Consider the following 21,850-nt stretch of genomic DNA (forward strand, 5'->3'; position numbering starts at 1 on the left):
GACTGTCTGTGATTCACGCTTTGTAAACATAAGGCTTTTATTTATTTATTTGGGATCTGATATAGAGATTTTGCTACATTTTATATCGCTTTGTTTTACTGTGAATGGAATATTTTCAGGAAAATTTGCGACGGTTACATACAGGACATACTATATATATATATGTGTGTGTGTATATATATATATATATATATATATATATATATATATATATATATATATATATATATATATATATATATATATATATATATATATATATATATATACACACACACACACACGGTGTTTATCTTCAAGTTGTAGTCATTACATTGCATTTGGAAAGACAAAGAAGACAGTGATTTTATTTATTTTTCCATTGTCTAACTATGGAAGCTATAACCACCATGAGTCAAACTGTTGTCTTTTTTCTTTTTCTTTCAAGAGGAATTGTCTTTTACATTCCCTAATTAAAATGTGGACTCCCAAGTTTCCTTTTTTCTTTCACATTAAAATGGTAAAATCCTTGCTGAAAGCCTCCACATAGAGTGAAATGGTACAGATTAAATGAAAATAGACATAAATGTAAAACAATTGTTTAAAAACCATTTGAACTGAGAATGCCCTGTAAAATAACGAAATAGTAAGGTGCGACTATCAGTCTTGCAACATCTATACTTTTTTTTTCTTTTTTAAATATATTTTCTGAAAAAATAACTTTGTCAAATGTGACGGCAGCAAAGGAGAATATACTGAAGTGCGACCAATCTGCCTGCAGGATCAATGAGATATCAATCAGCTGAAGACGACATTCGTTTTTGAAAGGGCAAATCAGTGGTGACTTTTTTTCTTTTCATTTTTTTCCTTTGTCATACGCAAATGAGGGCTGGTCGGAACTGGAAATGCGCCACCAGCCAATGTATCACGCATGATTCCATGGCTCAGGGCACTCCCTCCGAGAAAGGAGCGACACTCAGGATTAAACTAAAATAAAAGCGTTCATCCAACCACCAAGGGTGCTCGGATGCTTCGGGTCTTGCGATGAGATTGTTTAGCCGCCGCCGCCGCCGCCAATTGGCACATACGGGAGTAGAGCACACGGTATGTTACGGAGATTCCATCATATTGATTAGTAGCAAGCGGTGTGGCGTGGCGTGGCGCGGCAGTGCGTCCAGAGTACAAGCAAAGTGCTGATGCGGGCCAAAGTTTCATTCGGGAGAGCCCAGCTGCTGCGGCAAGGCGCTCAGCTCGTCGATGAGCTGCTTGAAAGTGATCCTCTTCTCGGGGGCGTGCTCCCAGCACTTGCGCATCAGCTCATAAACCTGCCACGACAATCACAAAATGGGACAATCAACAGAAGCAAGTTGGCAAATGACTTCTAAATTGTTCAATTGCAAATATGTTGGAGGCGAATTATTGCAACCATCGTTTCTGTCAGAAGAGGGCGCCCATGATCGCGGATCATGACAAATGATTATGGTGAAGAGGTAAGGCGTTTTCAACAATATCTGTATATATCAAATATTGGGAGGCAAAAGTGTCTTACAGGTTCAGGGCAACCATCAGGTCGTGGTAACCTCTTGCCCTCCTCCAGCACTTGGACCAAACGAACAATGATCATCTGACCATGGTATGCACCAATCATCTTGGAGAAGAGCTGCAGAAGGTAAAGAAAGTACTCACTTAGAGTTCATCAGAAAATATCAACTGCTACAAAAAGGCAAGCCTGTTTTCTTGAATCCAATACAATGTGCTGCAAAATGTGCCCTAATCGGGGGCTAGGAACAGATGCTTGGCGCCATCCTGTGGCATCTTTGTGCAATTCAGAGAACACAAGCATGTTTTTCAACTTTATATACGTAAGCTGTTTTTTTAGGTTTTGTAATCTCATAATTTATCATTACAGTGCTTCAATATCGCAAGGGGAGGCGAGGCGGCAGTACGTAAGTGATTATGAGCACCTGCATGGGGACCTTGGTGGGGTCACAGAAGGTGATGATCTCATACATGGTCACCCCAAAAGACCAAACATCCGAGGCAAGGTAGAACTTGCAGTGAGTCAGGCACTCTGGAGCGTACCTGAGGAGAGATTGCAAACTGAGCAAACTGAGGATCAATTGAAATGAACTGAACTGAACTGAATGAAGCCACGTCTTGTTTACCAGTAAATAGGGCTGTCAATGTCATCCCTGACTGTGTAATAGACTTCATTGTCCTTAATGCTTTTGGTCAGGCCAAAGTCGCCGATCTTCACCGTCCGCTCGTTCTCCACCAGTACGTTTCGGGCGGCCAGGTCACGGTGGATGTAATTTTGAGATCCCAGATAGTCCATTCCCTAAAAATGGAAGAGTGTATTAGTCCGCTGGATACTCATTCAACCCATGCAGTGGTTTCGATGACTTCTTTAGGAATGAGCGAGAAGATGGAGGGAGACGAGAGCCGATAGTGCCTACCCGGCATATTTGAGTGGCGTAGCTGAGCAGAGTGCTGAGACTGATTGTTTTGCCGGGCAGGTAATCTTTCAAACTTCCCAGAGGAAGGAATTCCATGATCAACTTGGTGGCCAGACCACCTGCTTGCACACAAATGAAGGTGGCGGCACAAAATGGCTTCCAATGTCAAGAGGCAATTGAATTGTTCACTCACCCTCTTCCAGGCAAATGCCTTTGTACTTGACAATGTTTTCATGGTAGAGAGCCTTCAGTATATTGATTTCGCAGGAGAGATTGTTGCCCTTCTCTTGTCTGTTCTCAGGCTTAAGCGACTTCACCGCCACTAATTCGCCGGTTCCATCTCCTCGGGGATCGTAACGACACAGCTCCACTTTGCCAAAATGCCCCTACAGAGAAATCAAGTGACGTACCGATGGTTATTCATCTGACTCGGCCTAAAATAATGTTGCCGAATCATCAAACAGCAATGGGTGCCGCCGACCTGTCCCAGATCTCTGTAATTCCTCAGAAATCTCTTTTCAAACACCGTTGGGTCCACTTCAGTCGAAGGCTGCGGTTCGATCGATGGATCTGTGGGAGAAAAAGAAGATGCTTGAGATTCCTCAAGCTAACCTAACAGTAAGTAAACCTTGACTGCCTGCTGAGTGACATTTAAGCAGAAATGTTTGCAGAGGATGGATGGATAGATAGATAGACAGACAGACAGACAGACAGACAGACAGACAGACAGACAGACAGACAGACAGACACCCTTCGAGAGTGCGGTCTTACTTTCTTTTTCCAGTTTGTCAATGTCTCTGACTATGGCCCTGAAGAAAGGTCTCTTCTTTGGGTCATAGTTCATGCAATGGATCATCAGTTCAGCTAACTCTCTGTAGTCAGGGGTTGCAAGCTGGCACTTGGTTTCATAAAACCTCTCCTTCTGCTCAAAGCAAAAAAGAATACATTACTGATCCGTTTGAAACGAAGCCATCCGATTGTGTACGACCTCTGTGAGCTTCTTTTCTTTAAGTGGCTCTTCTCCATCATAGCAAATCTCCCACAGGGTGGTCCCAAAGCCCCACTTGTCCGCTGCAACGCTCAGGGAAGACACACTCTTCACACACTCGGGTGCGATCCAGGGTATGCGATGTACGCACTCTGCAGAAAAGCACAGTGGTTACGCTTGCCTTAGCCATTTCCAAATAGATACGTATGACACAAGCATTTTGGTTTGATTCTTTGGAAAGCAGACGTACCTTCTCTTGTGAGGACAGTGATTGGTATTCCTGAGTCACTGAGCTTGATAAAGGGCCCTCCTTCATCGTCATCATCCAGACCCCCTCGAGCTAGCAAAATGTTCTTGGCGCACACGAAACCATGGACCAACTTTTTGTCCTCCTGTATGTTCAGATGAAAACTCTGTGTGAAGCTGTTCTTGTTTAAAAGGTGAGCCAAAGAAAATATTTGTTCTCCCCCTTGATGGAAAAAAAAGATGTGTGTATGTGTGTGTGTGTGTGTGTGTGTGTGTCTTTCTTACCAAATAGCTGAGAGCTGAGGCCAACTGCTTGGCCACCTGGAACTTCCAAGAAGTGCTAAGTGGGTTCTTTTGTCTCCTCATGAACAAATCCAGTGGCCCGAGTTCCACAAATTCTTCCACGATGATATCTGACACAGAAAAACAGGTTTGCTAATGACTGCTCTTACACAACACACGCATTTATTCTTGCAGTTCATCCAATGCACTTACTCTCCAGGTGGCGGACACACACTCCGTAGAGGAGCACAATGTGCTTATGGGAGACTTGCCGCATCATACTTGCGGTTTCAAAGAAGGCCTGCAAACAGACAGACAAATTCGACTGAATTGGAACGTGTACGTACATATAACATTTTATGGCGACACATGGCCCTCATAAGAAAACGCATGAAATGTTAGTGTGAGCGGGAATCTTACCAGGGAAATATCTCTGTGTCCTGAGCCCAGCACTTTGAGCACCACCTTATACTCTTGGAAGGATCCGTAACCTGCATCATCATCAGTTTTTACCCTCAGCATGCCGGAGAATATGTTAGTTCTTGTGCCGCGACCAAGATGCTCCTCCTAGTGCACAGCAGGGAAGGGAAACCACAGCATTGAGCGGAAACGTATACGTACGTATAGTGTACACAGAGCACAGCACAGCCTTTGCAGACGTTGCCACTGATACTAGCTCGAGCTACGAAAATAAAAAAGTGTGGACAACTGCTATGACAGTATCCAAGATATACTTTGACATAACGGATGCATAGAATTGCTACATATGATTATTATATCCTTCTTTCCTTCTTTTCCTTGAACAATTATGAACTTGACATTTTTGCAGGATTAAAGTGCAAGTATGTGTACCTGTTCAATTTCTTCCTTAGGAATGCGATGGATAATGACTTGGCATTCCTGCATTGGTGTCTGAGACACCGGTGCTCTATCATTAGTGACCACCAGCAAGTTGGAAATCTCTGCAACACAAGCAGTGGGGCAACTTCAGTTCACTCGCCTAAAATACAATGTATATGTATGTAGAATGGCCGATTGGGTATGGAAGCATCAAGCGATCGGAGTAATACACAACAAAACGAAACCAAACGAAACGAAACCAAACCAAACCACTTCCTGTATATCATCTTATAACAGTACACAGAAAAACCTGTGACACAGAAGCATAAGCGCCAAAGTGCATCTCCGGAAAGCCACATTTACAACTCTCTTCCTCTCTGACACAGACAGACGGACGGACGGACGGACGGACAGGTGCGTACATGTGTGTTTGAGGATATGCACACATCTGAGACATGCATGCACACTACAAGTGCGTGTCTCTATTGTGTCCATTATGAACTCTTCTATTGAAATTTGCCATGGAAAAGTGCCAGACAACTACAACAAAAAAATCAAGAAAATGTTTTATGGACTAATGAGACAATGATTAACTTTTGCCAGAGCCGTTTACAATGGCATCGAGTGTTGTTTGATTCTATGTTATGTCACAAAATCAAATAAGCTGCTCGTTCTGTTTAAAAGTCTTACCTCGAGGTTGAGGAGGGCAGCAACGGCGCAGACGGAACTGGAGATTGTCAGAGCGAAGACTCTGGCCCTCCAGGTGCTCTAATAGCTCCCTCAGAGTTGACCTCGCCGTTTCTGTGCCGTCAAGGCAGAACTCATCTGGAGTTACTTCGATTTGGAAGTTTTTGTACTTTTTCACAGGACGGGATTCCTGGAGGTCAATCTAAATGGAGGAAAGTCCGTTTAATAGGAGTCTATGGAAAACAAGCACTGGCAACTTCCATTTTATTTCCAAAAATTCCCTTTTGTTCTTGCTAAATTGAATAAAGCTTGCACCAAATCAGGATTTATTCAGCGGTGTTCTACCTCATCGCACACCACTGTGATGATAATGTACTGGTAGTCAGTGCAGCTCCAGCGTAGAATGTACATGCCGTCCTCATTACCCTCCTGACGCAGTTTTTGGGTGGCATAGTCCGTACTGGTGTGGGGAACAAACAATCGTGCTCAATCAATTAAGACGGGGGGGGGGTAAGAAGTTCTGTGCTGTCATAGTTCTTTACAATAAGATCTCAACTCTATGGTTAGCACTCAAGCTATCAGAAAAAAACACCACAACAACAACAACAACTCGATTAATCGTGTATGCCCAGCTTCAAATGACAAAGTGTACAATGTGCTGAGAAACGAGGTCAAACGGCGTACAAAGAAAACGACGCCAATGAAAGCGGAAAAACAAACCAAATGGGGCCGTGGCAGCCATTGTTGATGTTGTGCACCACTGAAGCGGGAGCCACCTCTTTGCACAGATAGTGGTGGGCATCCACTGTTAGCCTGAAGTAGCCATCCACAAGGGCTGCAAAAGACAGAGCCTCAGACCCAGATGCCATGTGCAAATCCTGACGAAACAAATGGTGGTCAAATGTTAGCTAGCTTATTGCCAACCACAGGCCAGCTTCTTCCAATATCACAAATCAAATAAATACCATATACACCGCATGTATTAAAGCTGGGGATTTTCCAGAACCCCCAACTCAATGGTAATGCTCTCTTGCTGTTTGTCTCACCCACCATTTTCTTGTGATCCTGTCTTTGAATTGTGACTGTGGCCTCTTTGATAGCAGCGTGCATGATCTCATGGAAGTCACAGAATCGTTCCCAGCCTTCATCAGCTTCTTTTTTTCTCAGAGTTTCATTGAGCTTGTTCTTCTTTGACCTGCCTTTCTCTTTATTGATTCCCAGCATCTATTTTGAAGACACACATAGCTGGTGTTATTTACTCTGCAAATGTGTTCCGGTGGATGGATGGATGGATGGATGGATGGATGAATATTGTTCTTCAAATGATAACAGTCCGACTTACTGGCGGCTTCTTCCTCCAGGAAATGCCTGTGGTACCAGACACACATACTTGTACATCGTGCCAAGTATCCATGCTCTGATTTGGCCTCTTTTCCTGTATCTGGTTGTAGTACACTGTAAACACACACATACAAATATAGCTTAGTTTAAAATACTCAAAGCCTACACGTGCCAGAAAAGTGTGATCCAAATAGCACTAAAACCCGAAAAGATGTCATATTTAATCTCAACGTAACCTAATTAAGAAAATAAATATGATATGATTTGAGCATGTCACAAAAATACAGTCCCGCCAAGAAGTACAAATGGAGAAAATGTCCAATTCTGACCAAAACTTCCTCCATTCTTGACGTCTCCTTCTTGCGTTACACTCAGCGAGATGGGCTCCATTAGCTCACTGCCAAAGCCATTGGTCAGCCCCTCCAGAGTAGCCAGATACTTAATCTTCAGGTCGTACAGACTGATGTCGCTGCCCTTGACTGTTCGGTGGTTGAATTCGCTGAGGAATTTCTTGAAGACATTGTTGATGCGGATGCGGGTCAAAATGTTACGCTGTCTTATGCTTGCGTCTAACGCCTCTGGAATGAAACGTCTGTAGCTGGAGGAATGAAGACAAAAAAATATTAGGAACATCTGACACGGCTACGACTATCACCAAGATGTGCGTGGGCGTCTTACTTGAATGCTTGAGAAGCAGTAGACAGAGGCATATCCTTGCTCATGGCGTGGTGGGTAATCGCCAGCACAGCCATTCCCAGACACTCATTTTCCATCTCGTGTTCCTCTACCTCAGACAGGCACGTCCGAAGGAGCACCATACCTGATTGAAAATCATGCTGGCCCTGAAAAACAAACATGAAATATATAAAAATCTCCAAATAGAGCCCACAGAACATGCATGCACATGAAATCCGTACCTGGAAAAAAAGGTAATCAAGAGAGGCAGCATCCAGGAGTGGCTTTCCTTCAGGGGTTCTCTGCTGGCCCAGGCCTCCTCTAAGTTTACTGATGCAGTGTCTCCAAACTGGAGATTCACCTTCATTGGTGCCGTGCCAATTGCGGAAAAAGAACCTGAGTGCGACAGTAAATAAGGGCAAAATAGTTTAGTGAGGAAATATTTATTGGATAAAATCAGCCTGAATGAGCTTGTTTCTCTTGGTATTCCTATCCACCACTTATATCATCAATGTTGGCAAGGTCCATATCAAGTGGGAAAAGGTTGGTTCATCTGTATTATTAAACGTTTGCACGCCATCAAGCAACCTATCATCAACATTCAAGGAGAATGTTTTAATATTAAGAATAATGATTTTGATTCACCGGTGTGACATATTGGGATGTTTCTAATTAACGCCCTTTAGTTGAAAGTTTTTATGACGACATGTTTGATTCCATTTCCACATTTCCACTTCCATGACAAAATACTTGCAACAAAAGAGTCATTTGTCACGCTCGGCCGTCAACTTCCCTCAGCCACACCCCTTCGTTCTGGTCATGTCTGTCACCTGCTCCCTCTTGTTATCGGGTGTATTTAAACCCTGCCCGCCCGTGTGTTCCTCCTTGTCGGTGTCTACTGTTGTGGTCCTGTTCCTGTTGTCTGGTTTTCCCCCGCCTGGTCTGTCTGGAGGCTGACGGTCAGAATTTTATCCTTGTCCAAGTGGACTTCTGTCGGTCTGTCGGTGTGTCTGTTTGCTGGCCGTGAGTCTTTCTCCTGTCTGTGTCTTGGGATCCCCAACCTGCCTCCCTTCCAACTCCCTTTCCCTTCAATGAATCCTGGTTCAAGGTGCATTTGGTCACCCTGGCTCAACTCATTCCTGACATTATTACAGGTCAGGCCAGGCCAGGCCAGGCCAGGCGGATTACCATACATCCTATAAAACAAATCTTTCTCTCAAATGCAATGCAATCTTACCTCATGCGATAGTGCAACCTAATGTTGGTCTCCTCTGTGATCTTGAATTCATAGTTGGGCGGGCACCACGTGCCTGTCACATCATTGTACAGGGCAAAGAGATTGTGGCACAATGGAGAAATTGCTGATGAAAGGGAAAGAAACAAGGGAAAACAATCAAAATCGTACCCTTTGTTTTGTCCGTCACTCCCCCCCAACCAGCGAGCTAACATGAGGTCCCACCACCTGTTGACTCACTAATGCTTTTGAAAGACTTTCTACAGCTTCTAAAGAGACACTTCCTGTGATTTGTGGCCAACTAAATGAAGGCCGTTGTGGTAAGGGAAAATCAAAAACTGATTCGTTCTTTTAGCAACAATGTTTATGTTAATGATTCCCATGACAATCAGCTGATCACATGATGCCACTGTAGTGCGCGGTGACAATACCATGAGAGTATGGTCGATATAGTTTGACTTGATATACACAAGTGCACTGATCTGTCTATTCTCTTTCTTCAAGATGTTTTTGTGACGTGTTTTTGTACTTTCTCAGACAAATTCCAACCTGTTCTCTTTTCATCTTGTAAATGAATGAGTGGTTTGCTTCTTTCTATTAGTGCAAGTCATCTGTCAACATTAGACTCATGTCTTCTGGAGGTTGTCATGCTACGTTGGGACCGAATGCGAAATGTCGCTTTGACTCGTTTGAGTTTGATGGTGAGACACAAACACCTTAGCTGCTTCATCTTTTTTTTTTTTTGTCTTTTTTTTAGAAAGGCATGTTTTTAGGCAGCCCAAGGGGTCTTTGGTTACGTTAATTTACGTCAGGCATGTTGTCGGGCAGCTGAAAGGGGTCCATTTGCTATCCATCATTGTGAATTCTCCTCACATTTTGAGGTTAGTTGACATTTTATTAAAGAAGAAGCAATAAGCAGATGACAATATCAGGCACATTGAGTCTAGTTAATAAATGCTAAAACATGTCATTGTTTTTGCCGGCTAGTCACTTACAGCATTTCTTCGCAGCCTCCACACAGAGATCCTCTGAAGTGTAGCAACCTCTGAAGAACTCTAGCTGATGCACATCTGGTAAGTAGAAATGGACTTCCAAGCCCCAAGTGGATGAAGGAGAAGAGGCGAGTTGAGCCCTGCTGCTGTTGGTCGTCCTCATTTTTACACACAGTAGCCTGCTCAACTCCATCATCCCATGAAGTGGCATTCAGACTGAATTAGCACATGATAATATTCATTAAATGACCAAAGGAAAAACAAAATATATGTCAATGGCTTCATCCACAGAACCTAAAATCATCAAATACTTTCTCAACAAGTGTAAGAAGTCATCTTCTGTAATGGTAAGCTTTCATGGAAATTAAGTGGAAAGATGACCGGGTCAAGGATCGATGGGTGGATGATTCACACTTTTTTTTTTTTTTATTCCAAACTGTGCAAATGTTTGGAATTTCTCATTCCCAACAGTAAATGTTTTGAGTGATTTAAATTGTGGGTAGGGGTGTACAAAATGAGTTCTTGCTCTTAATATTGGTTTCTTGTTCAGCAGTTGTTTTTTTTAATGGAAGAGAGCCCTCTTGAACCAGAAAAAGAATTTGACAATCACTGTGCACTCTGAAGGCGAACATTTGTTGGATATAGAATACTATACTGAACAGTATTGATCGTGTCACCTCATCTACGCTTCAGTGTCCAGCCAATGCGCACATAGATACACGACCATCCCAGTTCCCATAGCATAGATGATTGCTGTTTTTTTTAGCTCTTCACAACTGAGCGTTTACTGAAATGGGTGCCCATTTTTAGAGTACAATATGTTAATACCGCGGTTAACTACTTGTTTAGTCATCAGGGCATCGAATGGGTTCGATTTGAACGTTACGATCCTGTTGTTATCACGTATATGGATGATCGCGTAATAACATTGTGATAGCCCTGAACACCAACAGCCCGGGCCTCATCTTCCTTCCTGTTCGGGCATCGTGAAAGCTGACACAAGAACATGAAATGTTAGCATTTCAACAACCCTAGCTTGGCTAGGAATAGCTAAGCCTATTCGCGAAGTAGCTTCGTAATAGTAAGTGAAACAAGAGAAGAGAAGCGGAAATGGCAGCAGTCTCCGCGAACGTGACATGACGGACAGTGACATCTTTTTCGAATTAAACGCTACGTAATGCCGTCACTTACCAACAAGCTTTAGCCAGACAGCTGGCAGGATACTTCGGTTTCGTTTAAAACATTTGACGCTCCGACCAACTCTAAAAGAAAAAAAGGTACTTAACTGCGTCTAAAGCTTTTGAAATTCACTCATCGGGAACTCGACATAATATCAGCAAAAACCTTCCAGGGCCCACGGCACTTGATTTCTTTCGGAGGTTATTTTGTAAATTTCGAAGAGCTCGAGACAGTAGAATCTCGCTACAGTTTCCTGACAAACAACCTCCCTCTTCCCGAAAATCACGCACGCATCGGCCATGTGAGCACGAACGTCGATTGGCTCTTCAGGCCGTCCGTCACTCACTCAGAATGATATCAGCAACCCGGCCTGCGACGCCCTGCCCCGGACAACAGAAAAAAGATCGGACCCACTTATACGTACGAGGAAAAGAAATGGTCATTCCTTGTTTTTCTTCCTTTAAGTATAGCATTTTTCTGTGTTTATAAGACCCCTTTTGTTTTTTTGTCTTTTTATACTGTGTTGCCAACCACAGATATAGAGATATCAATAACTGTAGCAGAGTATTTGAGATTTCTTTTTCAATGTAAAGTGCGCTATAAATATCATTTATTATTTTGTCACTTCCTGCAAGTCAAGTCTGGTGAAGGTATGGTTCATATTACAAAAAGTTGAGTCAATAAAATGCACATACACATTTAAATGACATTTATTATATAAACACAATGGGGAGAATACAATATTGACAATATTGCAAGGTCACACATTATACTATACTACTACTGACTTAATCACAGTGAACTGAACATGTTTAACCGTTTTTGTTTACATACATACATACTCACACATGCTGTGGCAAAAAAAAAGTGACATTTGGTCCGCAGTACAAGTGCCAAGTTGGCTGCCATCCTTCAGTTATCACAGTACTGTACCTTGGATGGGGACAGCATCAGCACTGTGATAACTGAACCAGGGCAGCCTGTCAAATCTAGAAGTCTCCAGGCGGGCATCTTCTAACCATTATCTGTAGGATGATGTGGTGCAAAAAGGGGGTTTCTTTTGGCGCACAGTACAATACAGACATTCTCTTGGCTAAATGGAGATGTATGACTTATGGTTGTAAGAAATTAATAACTGTCGTTTTTGTCACACATAACAAATTAATACAACTCATGCACACATGTGACTTCAGCTTGTTCCAACATACAGTAATTATGCCGGATCATTATATAATTCATCATTTCAATGGGGAATATTAATATGATGTAAGAGTACACTGTTACAGTTTACGAGTTTGGTCTTATAACAATGAATCTCCCAAATGAAAGTAATACCACTGTTTTTGAATTATGATGCACCCTACAATCTGTTTATGCACACGACTGCACATGCATGTCACAAAGGAAGATGCTTGATTCTGTGTGGAGGAATTGACAGCATTTCCCCAAATTGTGTATTCACACCCATCTACTCCCCACCAAGATGGCAGATGGCTCCCCTAATTCAATACCCCAAAATATTCTTCCTCATTCTTGTTCGTGCCTAGAGCATGGCAGAGACATACAGTGTATTTCATTATTCATACCAGTTGCGGAGGGCAAGTGACGTCAGACTGGTTGATTCTGGTCGCAGGCTCCGCCCCCCTCCGGTGGCGTCTGTTGTACGTGGCGGCGGCGGCGGCGGCCCCGCCTCTGCCTCCTCCGCCTCCTCCGCCTCCTCCTCAGTCCAACCCTCTGCACTTCATGTAAACAACTCCATTAACCCCGCAGCTCAAAACACCGACACGCACTGTCCACGCGTGAATGGCCAAAAGGCGTATGGCCGAACGCCTTTTCACAGTCATATCGGTTCTCAAAACCATGTTGTCAACATTAACTGTATATTTTCATGTCATATAAAGGTTGTGGCGTGACCGCCAACCTGACCAATCTTCCATATGCAAAGACTGGAGCCCTGCGACATCCAGTGAATAAACTATCACGCCAAAACAAGCATAAGAATGTCGATAGTACCACAAGGGTATCCTTGATTGCTGCACTTTTAAACAAAGAAAAGTAAACAAAAACAGCGACAGTATGCAAGGCATCACCTATAGATTTTTTACTGAGGAGAGATGGTTTTACATAAGAAAAAAGTACAAAATAACGATACGCAGCCAAATGTTGACGCCCAACCTTGCGCGCACACACAGGCGCACACACCCCTTTCTGGATAAAAACAAACAGAATGCTACAAGATCCTATGATCAGCTTCTAATTGTTGGAATAGCATTGAAGCGTCGGTACATAATAGTATCGTTTGGCTCACTTACCCGCTTTCCGCCCGTTGAGCGTCCCGTGTTTACATGAATATTTTTAATGACGCAGCAACAGCACACGAAGCAACGTGATTGTCGCCATTTTTTGTTGTTATTGAATTCTCCAAAGCCATGTGACAAGATGACAAGATCGCGGTTTTCAAAAGTAGACTTCCGATTGCGGAAAGGAAAATTGAGGGGGGAAATGTTTCAAATGAGCTGAGAGCAGGTTGATCCTCCGACTTGTTATGGATTAGTCTGCTTACTGACTGAAGACGTACGTGTGCGCAATATTTGACAGCTCAGGGACGGAGCTACACGGCTTGCAACAAGTACTACAAGTACATCATTCCTGTTAAGGAGAGCAGCGACAATTAAAGGCGTCTCAGTGGGATCGGATGCCAGCAATAAGATTTCATCTAAAAAAAAAAAAAAAAAAAAAAAAATCAAGCTTTCATATAGCTGTCAAGTGTCGGATACAAACTTTATCAAATCATATACATTGACCGCGTGGCAACCACGAAATAACAGGTTCACCACATCACATCACATCACATCACATAAATATTGACTGAATATTTGATGATTGTTGCTTTAAAAAATGTTAGAGGTCAATTTGACTCGTCCAGCTCAACTGTCACTGGTACACTTTATTATTATTATTATTATTATTATTATTATTATTATTATTATTATTATTATTATTATTATTACTATTATTATTATTGTTTTGTAAAAATATATTTTGCGGTGTTTAGTTTTGAGTAGTGTTTTTTTTTACCCGTCCCCCTTGAAAACATAACAGAAAAAATTAAAATAAATGGTCATATTTTCAAAAATATCGGTGCTTACTTTGCCTTACATTCCTGTAATGACATGTTTAATGTAGACTGAGAGTAGGGATCCCGTTATGACATTATTACAAGATGATAAAAAATATTTCGCAATGGAGTAATTGGCAACAGTGCCCTCTGCTGGAAAATGTGGGATACTGCGCTTGGCAACGGACAATGAAAAGTTTATGAATTAATTATAGAACAATACAGGAAATGAAACAGCGTGTTTGAACTTATAGCACATGTCAAAGCTGCTAAATGATTGTTGTTTGATGTATTAGAGATTGTGTGAATTTGTAGCATATATGATTTTTCAACTGCTGGATTATTGAAATATTAGGGAAAAAGACTACAGATACCACACCGCTCTGCGACATGCGGGAACGTGAACCATTCGTCCGCATTTTCCCTGGCTGATGTGCGCAGCAAAATGGGGCGTTGGAGAGACTCTCATATTCATTCGTGGAATGAAATGGTTTAAAGACACAGGCTACCGTAATGTAAGCAAAACAAGACCTAAAAGAAAATGAGGATATGCGCGCTTTTGCGGTAGGAGAAATAGCGGAAATGGGCACCAAGAGAAGCATCTGCGACAAGCCTCCAACACTTTTGAGATAAAAACGGGATTTTATTTTGCCTTCCGAACGTAAGAGGGGGGCGGTTTCATGCGTTGATCTTGTTGGGAGTTTCCCATTTTAACGAGGTAATTTTGGTTGCTTCTCTTGCAAAAGGAAAACAGGACAAGTAACATTACTCCGTGCAAACGGGACCAGAGTTTTATTTGATTTTGGACGGGAGGAAATGGCCAAGTTGTTCCGCGCTGCAATAATGGGTCCTCCAGGATCAGGTAAAGGAACCATATCAGAGAGAATTGCAAAAAGGTTCGGTCTGCAGTACTTATCCAGTGGACACTTTTTACGTGAGAGCATAGCAACTAAAACAGGTAAGATCAACTCATCGCCGAATGTTATTTTTCATGACAAAATAAAAAAATAAGGATCCGTGAAGTAAGGCGCTCGCTATTCTTAGTTTGTGAATGTTATCAAAGTCTACAACGATATTTTTGATTGGGGAAACGGTTATTTTTGGACATGATCTCAAATATTTACTCCACAAACAGAGTGTAGCTGAGCACGTAGCTTTGATGCATATCGGAAAAGAATTTGTCTCGAGTTGCGTCTTTTACGCACGACCACTCGAAACGACGAGATGCAACGTAAAGGTCATTGTAGGAACAGTTACAGTGTGTGTCAGTGACGTGTGTTTGGATTTGACACTTGGCCTTCAACCACAACATGCTTCATCCACTGCGATTCTCGTTTCACAGCACTTTGAAGCCAGATTGTTTTTGCCCATCTTACATAACGATGTCGGGCAGTCTGGTTGGGAGTTGTTTGACACCTCCTGTGGCAAGCAGCTGAATGAATCTTTTGTTGAGTTTCAGAGGAAGTACTCTTAAGTTCATGATCCATCTATCTGTCTGTTGTAAACCAGAGGCAGGAGTGGAAGTCAAGACATATGTGGAGAGAGGCATGTTGGTACCTGATCACGTGATGACCAGGCTAATGAGGCCCAGACTGGAACTCCTGAGAGGCCAAAGCTGGCTTTTAGACGGTAAGAAATACTTCCCCAAACTGTTACTTTGTGTGCAGCTTTGATATATTGTACCTCATCTGCCATATTGTACCTCATCTGCCATGTAAAGCAATGGTTTATGCATAATAAATGGGGATGGGAATGGCAAAGCGTTCCTTCTCAGTGATTGGCCAACTTGTGTCCACTCCCATCATCTCAGATGACTTGTTTAGGAGAATGGAATGCATGGTCTATACAGTGCTTTTAAGGTCGTACGTAATGGGCTCGCCATACTGCTATTTACAGCAGTGCAAGAGAGGATTGTCACCAGATGTATATTGTCTATTTTGACCAGCAGCACCAATATTTACACAAAACGATTGTTCGGTGAGGCTAAACAACATATATAGACTCAAATCATATTTATTTGTCACAAGAAATCTGACTCCTGCATTTGGCCCATAACAATTGTGGACACAGTAAGCACACACGTTGCTTGTCCCCATGGTGGCAAGCAACGCTCATGACCACAAATGCCCCTCTTTTATTTCAGTGGAGCTGACCTAAAAGCACAACAGGTCACTGTCTTGTTCCAAGTTAAATATTATCGAGTAACTTTAGTAGTGGCCAAACATTGATGAACGCTAATGCTTGTTGAGTTACATAAAAGCTGAAAACAGGATTAGTAATCAATCAGTAAACATCGTTTTGAGGTTGGCCCGAAATAAGAGCAGTTACACAGTTACTTTTCAATTTTAAAGTACATATACAGCATACTTCACTCATAGTTAAACCACTGTACAGCACGGTTACCTTTTTCATCAAATGTCATCCATCTTAAAGTTCTTAAAAAAGACATTTAAAAAAATCCGTTCAAAATATGTTGCATCCATCTCGTGGGCAATTGTCAAAAGAAACATTTTTTGACTTAACTCTCATGCTCAACAGTCCCTATGAACTAACTAACTGCCTGTCGAACATTTTTGAGATGATCTTTTGAAAATTGCCCAATTATTATTTTAAAACTAAACCAAGACTGTAGAAACTAAAGGTGAGACAGAGGGGTGTGTCTGGCACACAGTGCAGTCTGGCTGAAGTTTTCTTTTATTTGATATTTCGCTAGACTTTGCACAAGTACATTTGGGCTCTTGCCAGACCAGATGAAGGCGAGACAACTCTGTGCGCCCGCCGGGAGCAGAGTGGAGCAACAAGGCACTAAACTGTAATCAGACTGAAATTGCACTGGCAAGAAAAGAAAATGATGGCTGTTTTGACCCTGAGTGCATGGGCACCGGTCGACCTAAATAGAGCCCTTAGTTGTTTGCAGCGCTCCAAAACACCATGAAGTCATGTGTCAGCCATACATGGAAGTGAGGGGCGTGACTTTGGTTAGAGACGTAACGGTGGGTGGGAGAAAGAGGGACGTGAAATGAAGCCAGCTCTTGGAAAAGTGAACAGCCCACCTCCCCCAACCCCCTTAAACGTAACACACATGTGTTTGGAATGTGCCTGGAAGCTGGACAACAACCGAACGAGGCAAGCAAGGGATTCAAACTTGCAACCTTGGAGTTGGAATCAGACATGCTTATCACTTGCGACAGTTTTTATTCATTCTGCCGTACGTTTGTGTGTGCACACGTTTTCTCCTGCTTCGCTGGTTATTCAGGCTGCCCTGCTTACAATAGTGGGCTGAACGGAGCATTCCAACTGGTAAATGTGTGAAATGAACAGTGAGTCATCATGCCTCCCTCTCTTTGTCATGTGTGCGTGCGCCTTACAAAGTTTGTTCAGTTTTTCTTAAAGTTGCATTGCTGGGGTTTTAAAATGGTTCCACCTGTACAATAGCGTTCCTCCAATTTGCTGCAACAAGTACAAGGCCAGAGCTATTTTGAAACTCAATAAAAATTTGCTTTATGTTAGTTAAATCATTTTCCAAAAGTTTAATGCTTTTATTTACTTTTTGTTTTGCATGTTTTTTTTTTAAATTAAACACACCTATTGTAAAAAAATCATATGTTACAACGTGAATTCATATATTTGAAAAAAAATATTCAGTATTTATTCTTAGAATGAATTGGATGAATGATCGGTCATGTTTATTTTTTCTTTCAAGTATTGGCACTTGCCCCACAAAAAGCATTTGCTTTCACAATCTCGCACAATTGTTTTGGGACTGCGGGAGTAAGCAGGAAACCCCACGCAAAGTACAGGACGAAATATTCCACCCAGATAACACTTCTTTCTTGTTTTGAATGAAAGCAGCATGTTTGGTGGTTTGACAGGAAAAAATGGCGCTCGACTTTCTCCTCCGTATCTTGTTTGTGGGCAGGTTTTCCACGGACGCTTGCGCAGGCCCAGACCCTGAACAACTTGTACCAGCTGGACATGGTGATCAGTCTCAACATCCCTTATGAGACTCTTAAAGACAGACTGAGCGACCGCTGGATCCACCCAGGGAGTGGTCGAGTTTACAACATGGGCTTCAACCCACCCCGAGTGCAGGTCTGAACATTTTCAAGTGCTTTGCCTTGTGAACAAATCATTTTATTAAATATAATTCAATCTTCTGTTTCTTTTTGGGGGGAGGGAAATATGGGTCAAATTAGTCTTTTAGTATCCCGCATGTGTTACCAGCTTTGAGCTCTCCAGGTCATATGACTTAACAAACTTCATTCCGTCTCCACCTCCACTTCATTTTCTGGTTCTTTTATGTGTGTTTTGTGGTTTCTATTTACTTGACATGTTTCGGCATACCTTCGCCTTCATCAAAGAGTCACGAGAAACGTTGAGATGAAACGACCAGAAGACTAATACCGGGAAATGTTTTAACACGATCTTGGTCAATTATTTTTAAAACGGCCCTCGTTTATCAAAACGTTTGTAGCCCGGCACAAGCCCAAATGGATCAATTCCACACTTTGCAAGGGAACATTCATACGCGCACTTCTGAGCGTACGAAATGAGGCCCCTGGTGTGTGTGGACTTTTTCTTCATCCACTGTACACAGCAGCATAGTGGAGCACTGGTTAGCACATCCGGCTCACAGCTCAGAGGTGCAGGGTTTGATTCTGGCTTTCCTGTGTGGGTTTCCTCTGCGTAATCTGGTTTCCTGCTTTCCAAAGACATGCGTGGTTGGCTGCAATCAAAATTTACCACCGGTTTCAATACAATAAAATGTTTGTTTTTTATAGCGCATTTGCAGCTGTAACAAAGCACATCAAATCACAAGGATACAATTACAATGAAAATGGTAAATTAAGAAACTAATTAATGACACTCACATGTGTAGTAGGCACAAATAGAATGGAAACGAGTTACTAAGCAAACTTCTAGTGAAGTGAAAATCTTTGCTGGCATGGACTTTTTCACATTTTTCACTTACCACGTGAAAATGAGTCATCGTCAATATTAGTCATAATGTTGTTGCACAACATTGTCATGCAAGCAAAGGAGAGCTCAGCTTTATGGAACTTCTATTGATGCCATGGAAAGATCATATTTTTGAGGGTGGCTCCTATTGTTGGATGAAGTTTCGTTTCATCCAAATGCATGGGATTCTTTTTCCTAATTTGCTTTCATTCTCTCTCTGTTTAAAGGGCAAAGATGACATCACCGGGGAGCCCTTGATTCAACATGATGATGACAAACCAGAAGCTTTAACGGCCAGACTGAGACATTACAAAGATGTGGCTAAACCCGTCATAGACTTATACAAGTCAGTACATTGTTATTTTTAGCTCACAAGTTGAGTTACAGTTTCTCTGTAGATCATCTGTAACTTGTTCTTGCATGTCCGTACTCAGGTCACAAGGCATCCTGCACTCATTTTCTGGTACGGAAACAGATCGGATTTGGCCTTACATCAACTCCCTTCTCAGCACCAAGATGCACATACAGCCATTGGATGAGCGTCAAAGCCAGGCGCCCTGACTTTGCTCCAACTCATCAAACGTCGTCAAGAAGGTAGAACATTTGGAGTGATTTTCTCCCACAATAGACTGACTGTCTTTCAAGTTCCTCACTAACAGTGGAGTTGAGAAATGGCAGGATCCAATCTAGTTTCACGCAAATGTCATTTGAGGGTTCTTTTTTTTTTTTTTTTATAAATACTACAAGGGGTGCTTGCTGGTGTGTGCAGTAATATAATGACTTTGTATTTAGTGAATAGCAAATCTGATCAATAGGCGTTATTTGATACAAACTCATTTTTACTTGCGATGTACAATCTAATTTTGCAGAATTTCAATTGGAGCTGCGCGTAAGATAATATAAGGACACAACATCAGGTATGAAGACAGAAAGCATAAGGAAGAAATATGTCAACTATAAAGGAAGATTTCCTTTGGAATATCGCAAACTATGCAAACGTCAGACTGTTAGATTGACAACAAACCTGTTACACAATGGTGCGAATAATCATTCTTGAACTTTGCCAGTGTTTACCAATATGACCTGGTAACACCTCAAGAATCTCAAATCATGTCTCTTTCAAAATCCATACAGTTAATTTGTCAGACATACAGTAATCATCATGAATAATAAAAAAAAATGTAAATGGTCAAGAATGTCTGCTAGGATTGCCCTTCGAGTAATGTCGTGGAAAAAATATGCTTGGAGCCGAGTTAATATGCATCTTTGTTACTGAAAAGTATCGGTGGGTTTTCCGAGTGCCACCTTTGTACAAACTATACTCTCTCTCTTGAATTCCGAAGTAACATTGATGAGGTCATTTCTAAAGTTTCCGTAGTACGCTGTGCAATGCAAGCTAGGCAGCTGTTTTGTAAACCAATCACCGACTTCCTAGTTACTCTTCTACTTTGGAGTAAGAATGCTACGTGTATATACGTGCTTCCATTTCTGTTTGTGCTGCAAATCATGTCTCAATGTAACTCTACAGTGCCCCTTGTGATTTTGCTTGATGACAGAGTATCTTTGATTCTTGTAACGTGTAAGATGCGCCACGCTGCTTTTCACATTCAAATAATCATCATAATTTCTCAGTGTTCCTCTTTCAGTTTCAAATATCACATTTGTGACAAGTTACAGCAGAATTGATGACATTGTACATTAGGCTTGAGCGTCGATCCGGCAATAAAGTCTACTTCTCCGCCTGTTTCCATATATAAAGATGCATTTTATTTTTTGATATGTGAAGGAGCACACACGTTAAAGTAAAAAAGTGCTTGCCAACGCCTCGAAAAAATAACGCCTTAGTTATGTGTTAACTTGTCTGGTTGTATTGTGGTCGCAAATTCCTCGTCATTTTCATAGCGATGAATGATTTGATAGACCTGTTAGGCAATGATTCAACACAACCAAATTGCTCTTCTACTGTAATTACGTCTGGCAACAAACATTATGTGCTTTAAATGACATTTGGTTCGACATCTCAAATCAGTCTGCAGTTCAACTTGTGTACTGTTAATCACACTCGCATGGATTTGAGATTATAACATATAGATGAGGTTCAACATTCAAACAGGATCCATTCGTGATCCGAACCGCCCAAAGTAGTCAGGGTTCACCCTGAACTGGTTTCCAACCACACCTACGGATATTTTAGAGCACTCGATTAACCTACTGGCCGTGTTTTTGGTACGTGGGAGGAAATCGGAGTATCCGGAGAAAACTCAAACAGACCAGAACATGCGCACAAAAAGGCGTTTTGTGCCGTGCTTAACGTGACATTGTTGTTGACATTATAAGACATCGGGTTTTGTTTTCACACTGACTAAAAAGGTGTTGTCAAATAAAACGGTTCTTTTTACAAGGACACGGAAAAGACGAGACAATGCGTCGTGACGATTTAGTACAATGGGAAAATATGTCTATGAAAAATGTCAAAAGATTTGTTGACGGTGTAGATTTCATGTGACCACACATAACAAGGGTTGGCAGCTTTTGTTCACCAGGGAGTGGAATGGGTGTGGTGAAAATATGTGCAGGTGGTAATGACTGCTTTGGTGCAAGACATTTCTTTTCATGCTACTATTTTCATCCAAATTCTTCTCAATCTTGTTACGTTCAAAAGGCAATAAAAAGCATTTCTGGTGAATATATTCTTTGTTTTTATGTGATTCATTTATACTTTTGAACATGAACAAAATGATATTCTCATGCACAAAAAGCCTATTGAAATCTTAATGTAGCTTACAAATAGATGTGCAAATACTTCAATCAAATGTACATTTGCTAGTTCGGGCCAGGTTTTACCAGGTTGCTCCAATTCTAGTAGTGCACACA

The 21,850-nt window shown here is 41.9% G+C and overlaps 2 protein-coding genes and 1 long non-coding RNA gene across 4 annotated transcripts; 2 read left to right on the plus strand and 1 right to left on the minus strand.

Moving 5' to 3' along the window:
- Window positions 1-12: 12 nt before the first annotated feature.
- jak1 (Janus kinase 1) lies at window positions 13-9,931 on the minus strand. The gene is made up of 24 exons (XM_049728498.1): window positions 9,724-9,931; window positions 8,732-8,855; window positions 7,737-7,890; window positions 7,498-7,661; window positions 7,149-7,417; window positions 6,821-6,933; window positions 6,529-6,702; window positions 6,199-6,356; window positions 5,824-5,938; window positions 5,482-5,680; window positions 4,804-4,913; window positions 4,372-4,518; window positions 4,165-4,252; window positions 3,955-4,082; window positions 3,674-3,815; window positions 3,424-3,575; window positions 3,207-3,357; window positions 2,917-3,005; window positions 2,629-2,821; window positions 2,436-2,554; window positions 2,145-2,317; window positions 1,944-2,061; window positions 1,529-1,639; window positions 13-1,304 (listed from the first exon to the last, which is right to left on the minus strand). Exons 1-24 carry the CDS (start codon window positions 9,929-9,931, stop codon window positions 1,191-1,193), a joined length of 3,513 nt encoding a protein of 1,170 aa, XP_049584455.1. The 3' UTR covers window positions 13-1,190.
- On the plus strand, window positions 7,889-9,744 carry LOC125973908 (uncharacterized). The gene is made up of 2 exons (XR_011087607.1): window positions 7,889-8,453; window positions 9,486-9,744. It is a non-coding gene; the product is annotated as an uncharacterized lncRNA (long non-coding RNA).
- A 4,489-nt stretch (window positions 9,932-14,420) lies between the features above and the next one.
- ak4 (adenylate kinase 4) lies at window positions 14,421-21,666 on the plus strand. Of its 2 annotated transcripts, XM_049728621.2 has the most exons (6): window positions 14,421-14,975; window positions 15,527-15,646; window positions 17,937-18,109; window positions 19,204-19,322; window positions 19,411-19,570; window positions 19,846-21,666. In XM_049728621.2, exons 1-5 carry the CDS (start codon window positions 14,834-14,836, stop codon window positions 19,535-19,537), a joined length of 681 nt encoding a protein of 226 aa, XP_049584578.1. In that variant the 5' UTR covers window positions 14,421-14,833; the 3' UTR covers window positions 19,538-19,570; window positions 19,846-21,666. The 2 variants fall into 2 exon arrangements, with proteins under 2 accessions (XP_049584578.1, XP_049584569.1); XM_049728612.2 differs by having other exon boundaries at window positions 14,424-14,975; window positions 19,411-21,666.
- The last annotated feature ends 184 nt before the right edge of the window (window positions 21,667-21,850 follow it).

Source organism: Syngnathus scovelli, chromosome 10 (genome assembly GCF_024217435.2).
Source record: "Syngnathus scovelli strain Florida chromosome 10, RoL_Ssco_1.2, whole genome shotgun sequence".
Classification (NCBI taxonomy): Eukaryota; Metazoa; Chordata; class Actinopteri; order Syngnathiformes; family Syngnathidae; genus Syngnathus; species Syngnathus scovelli.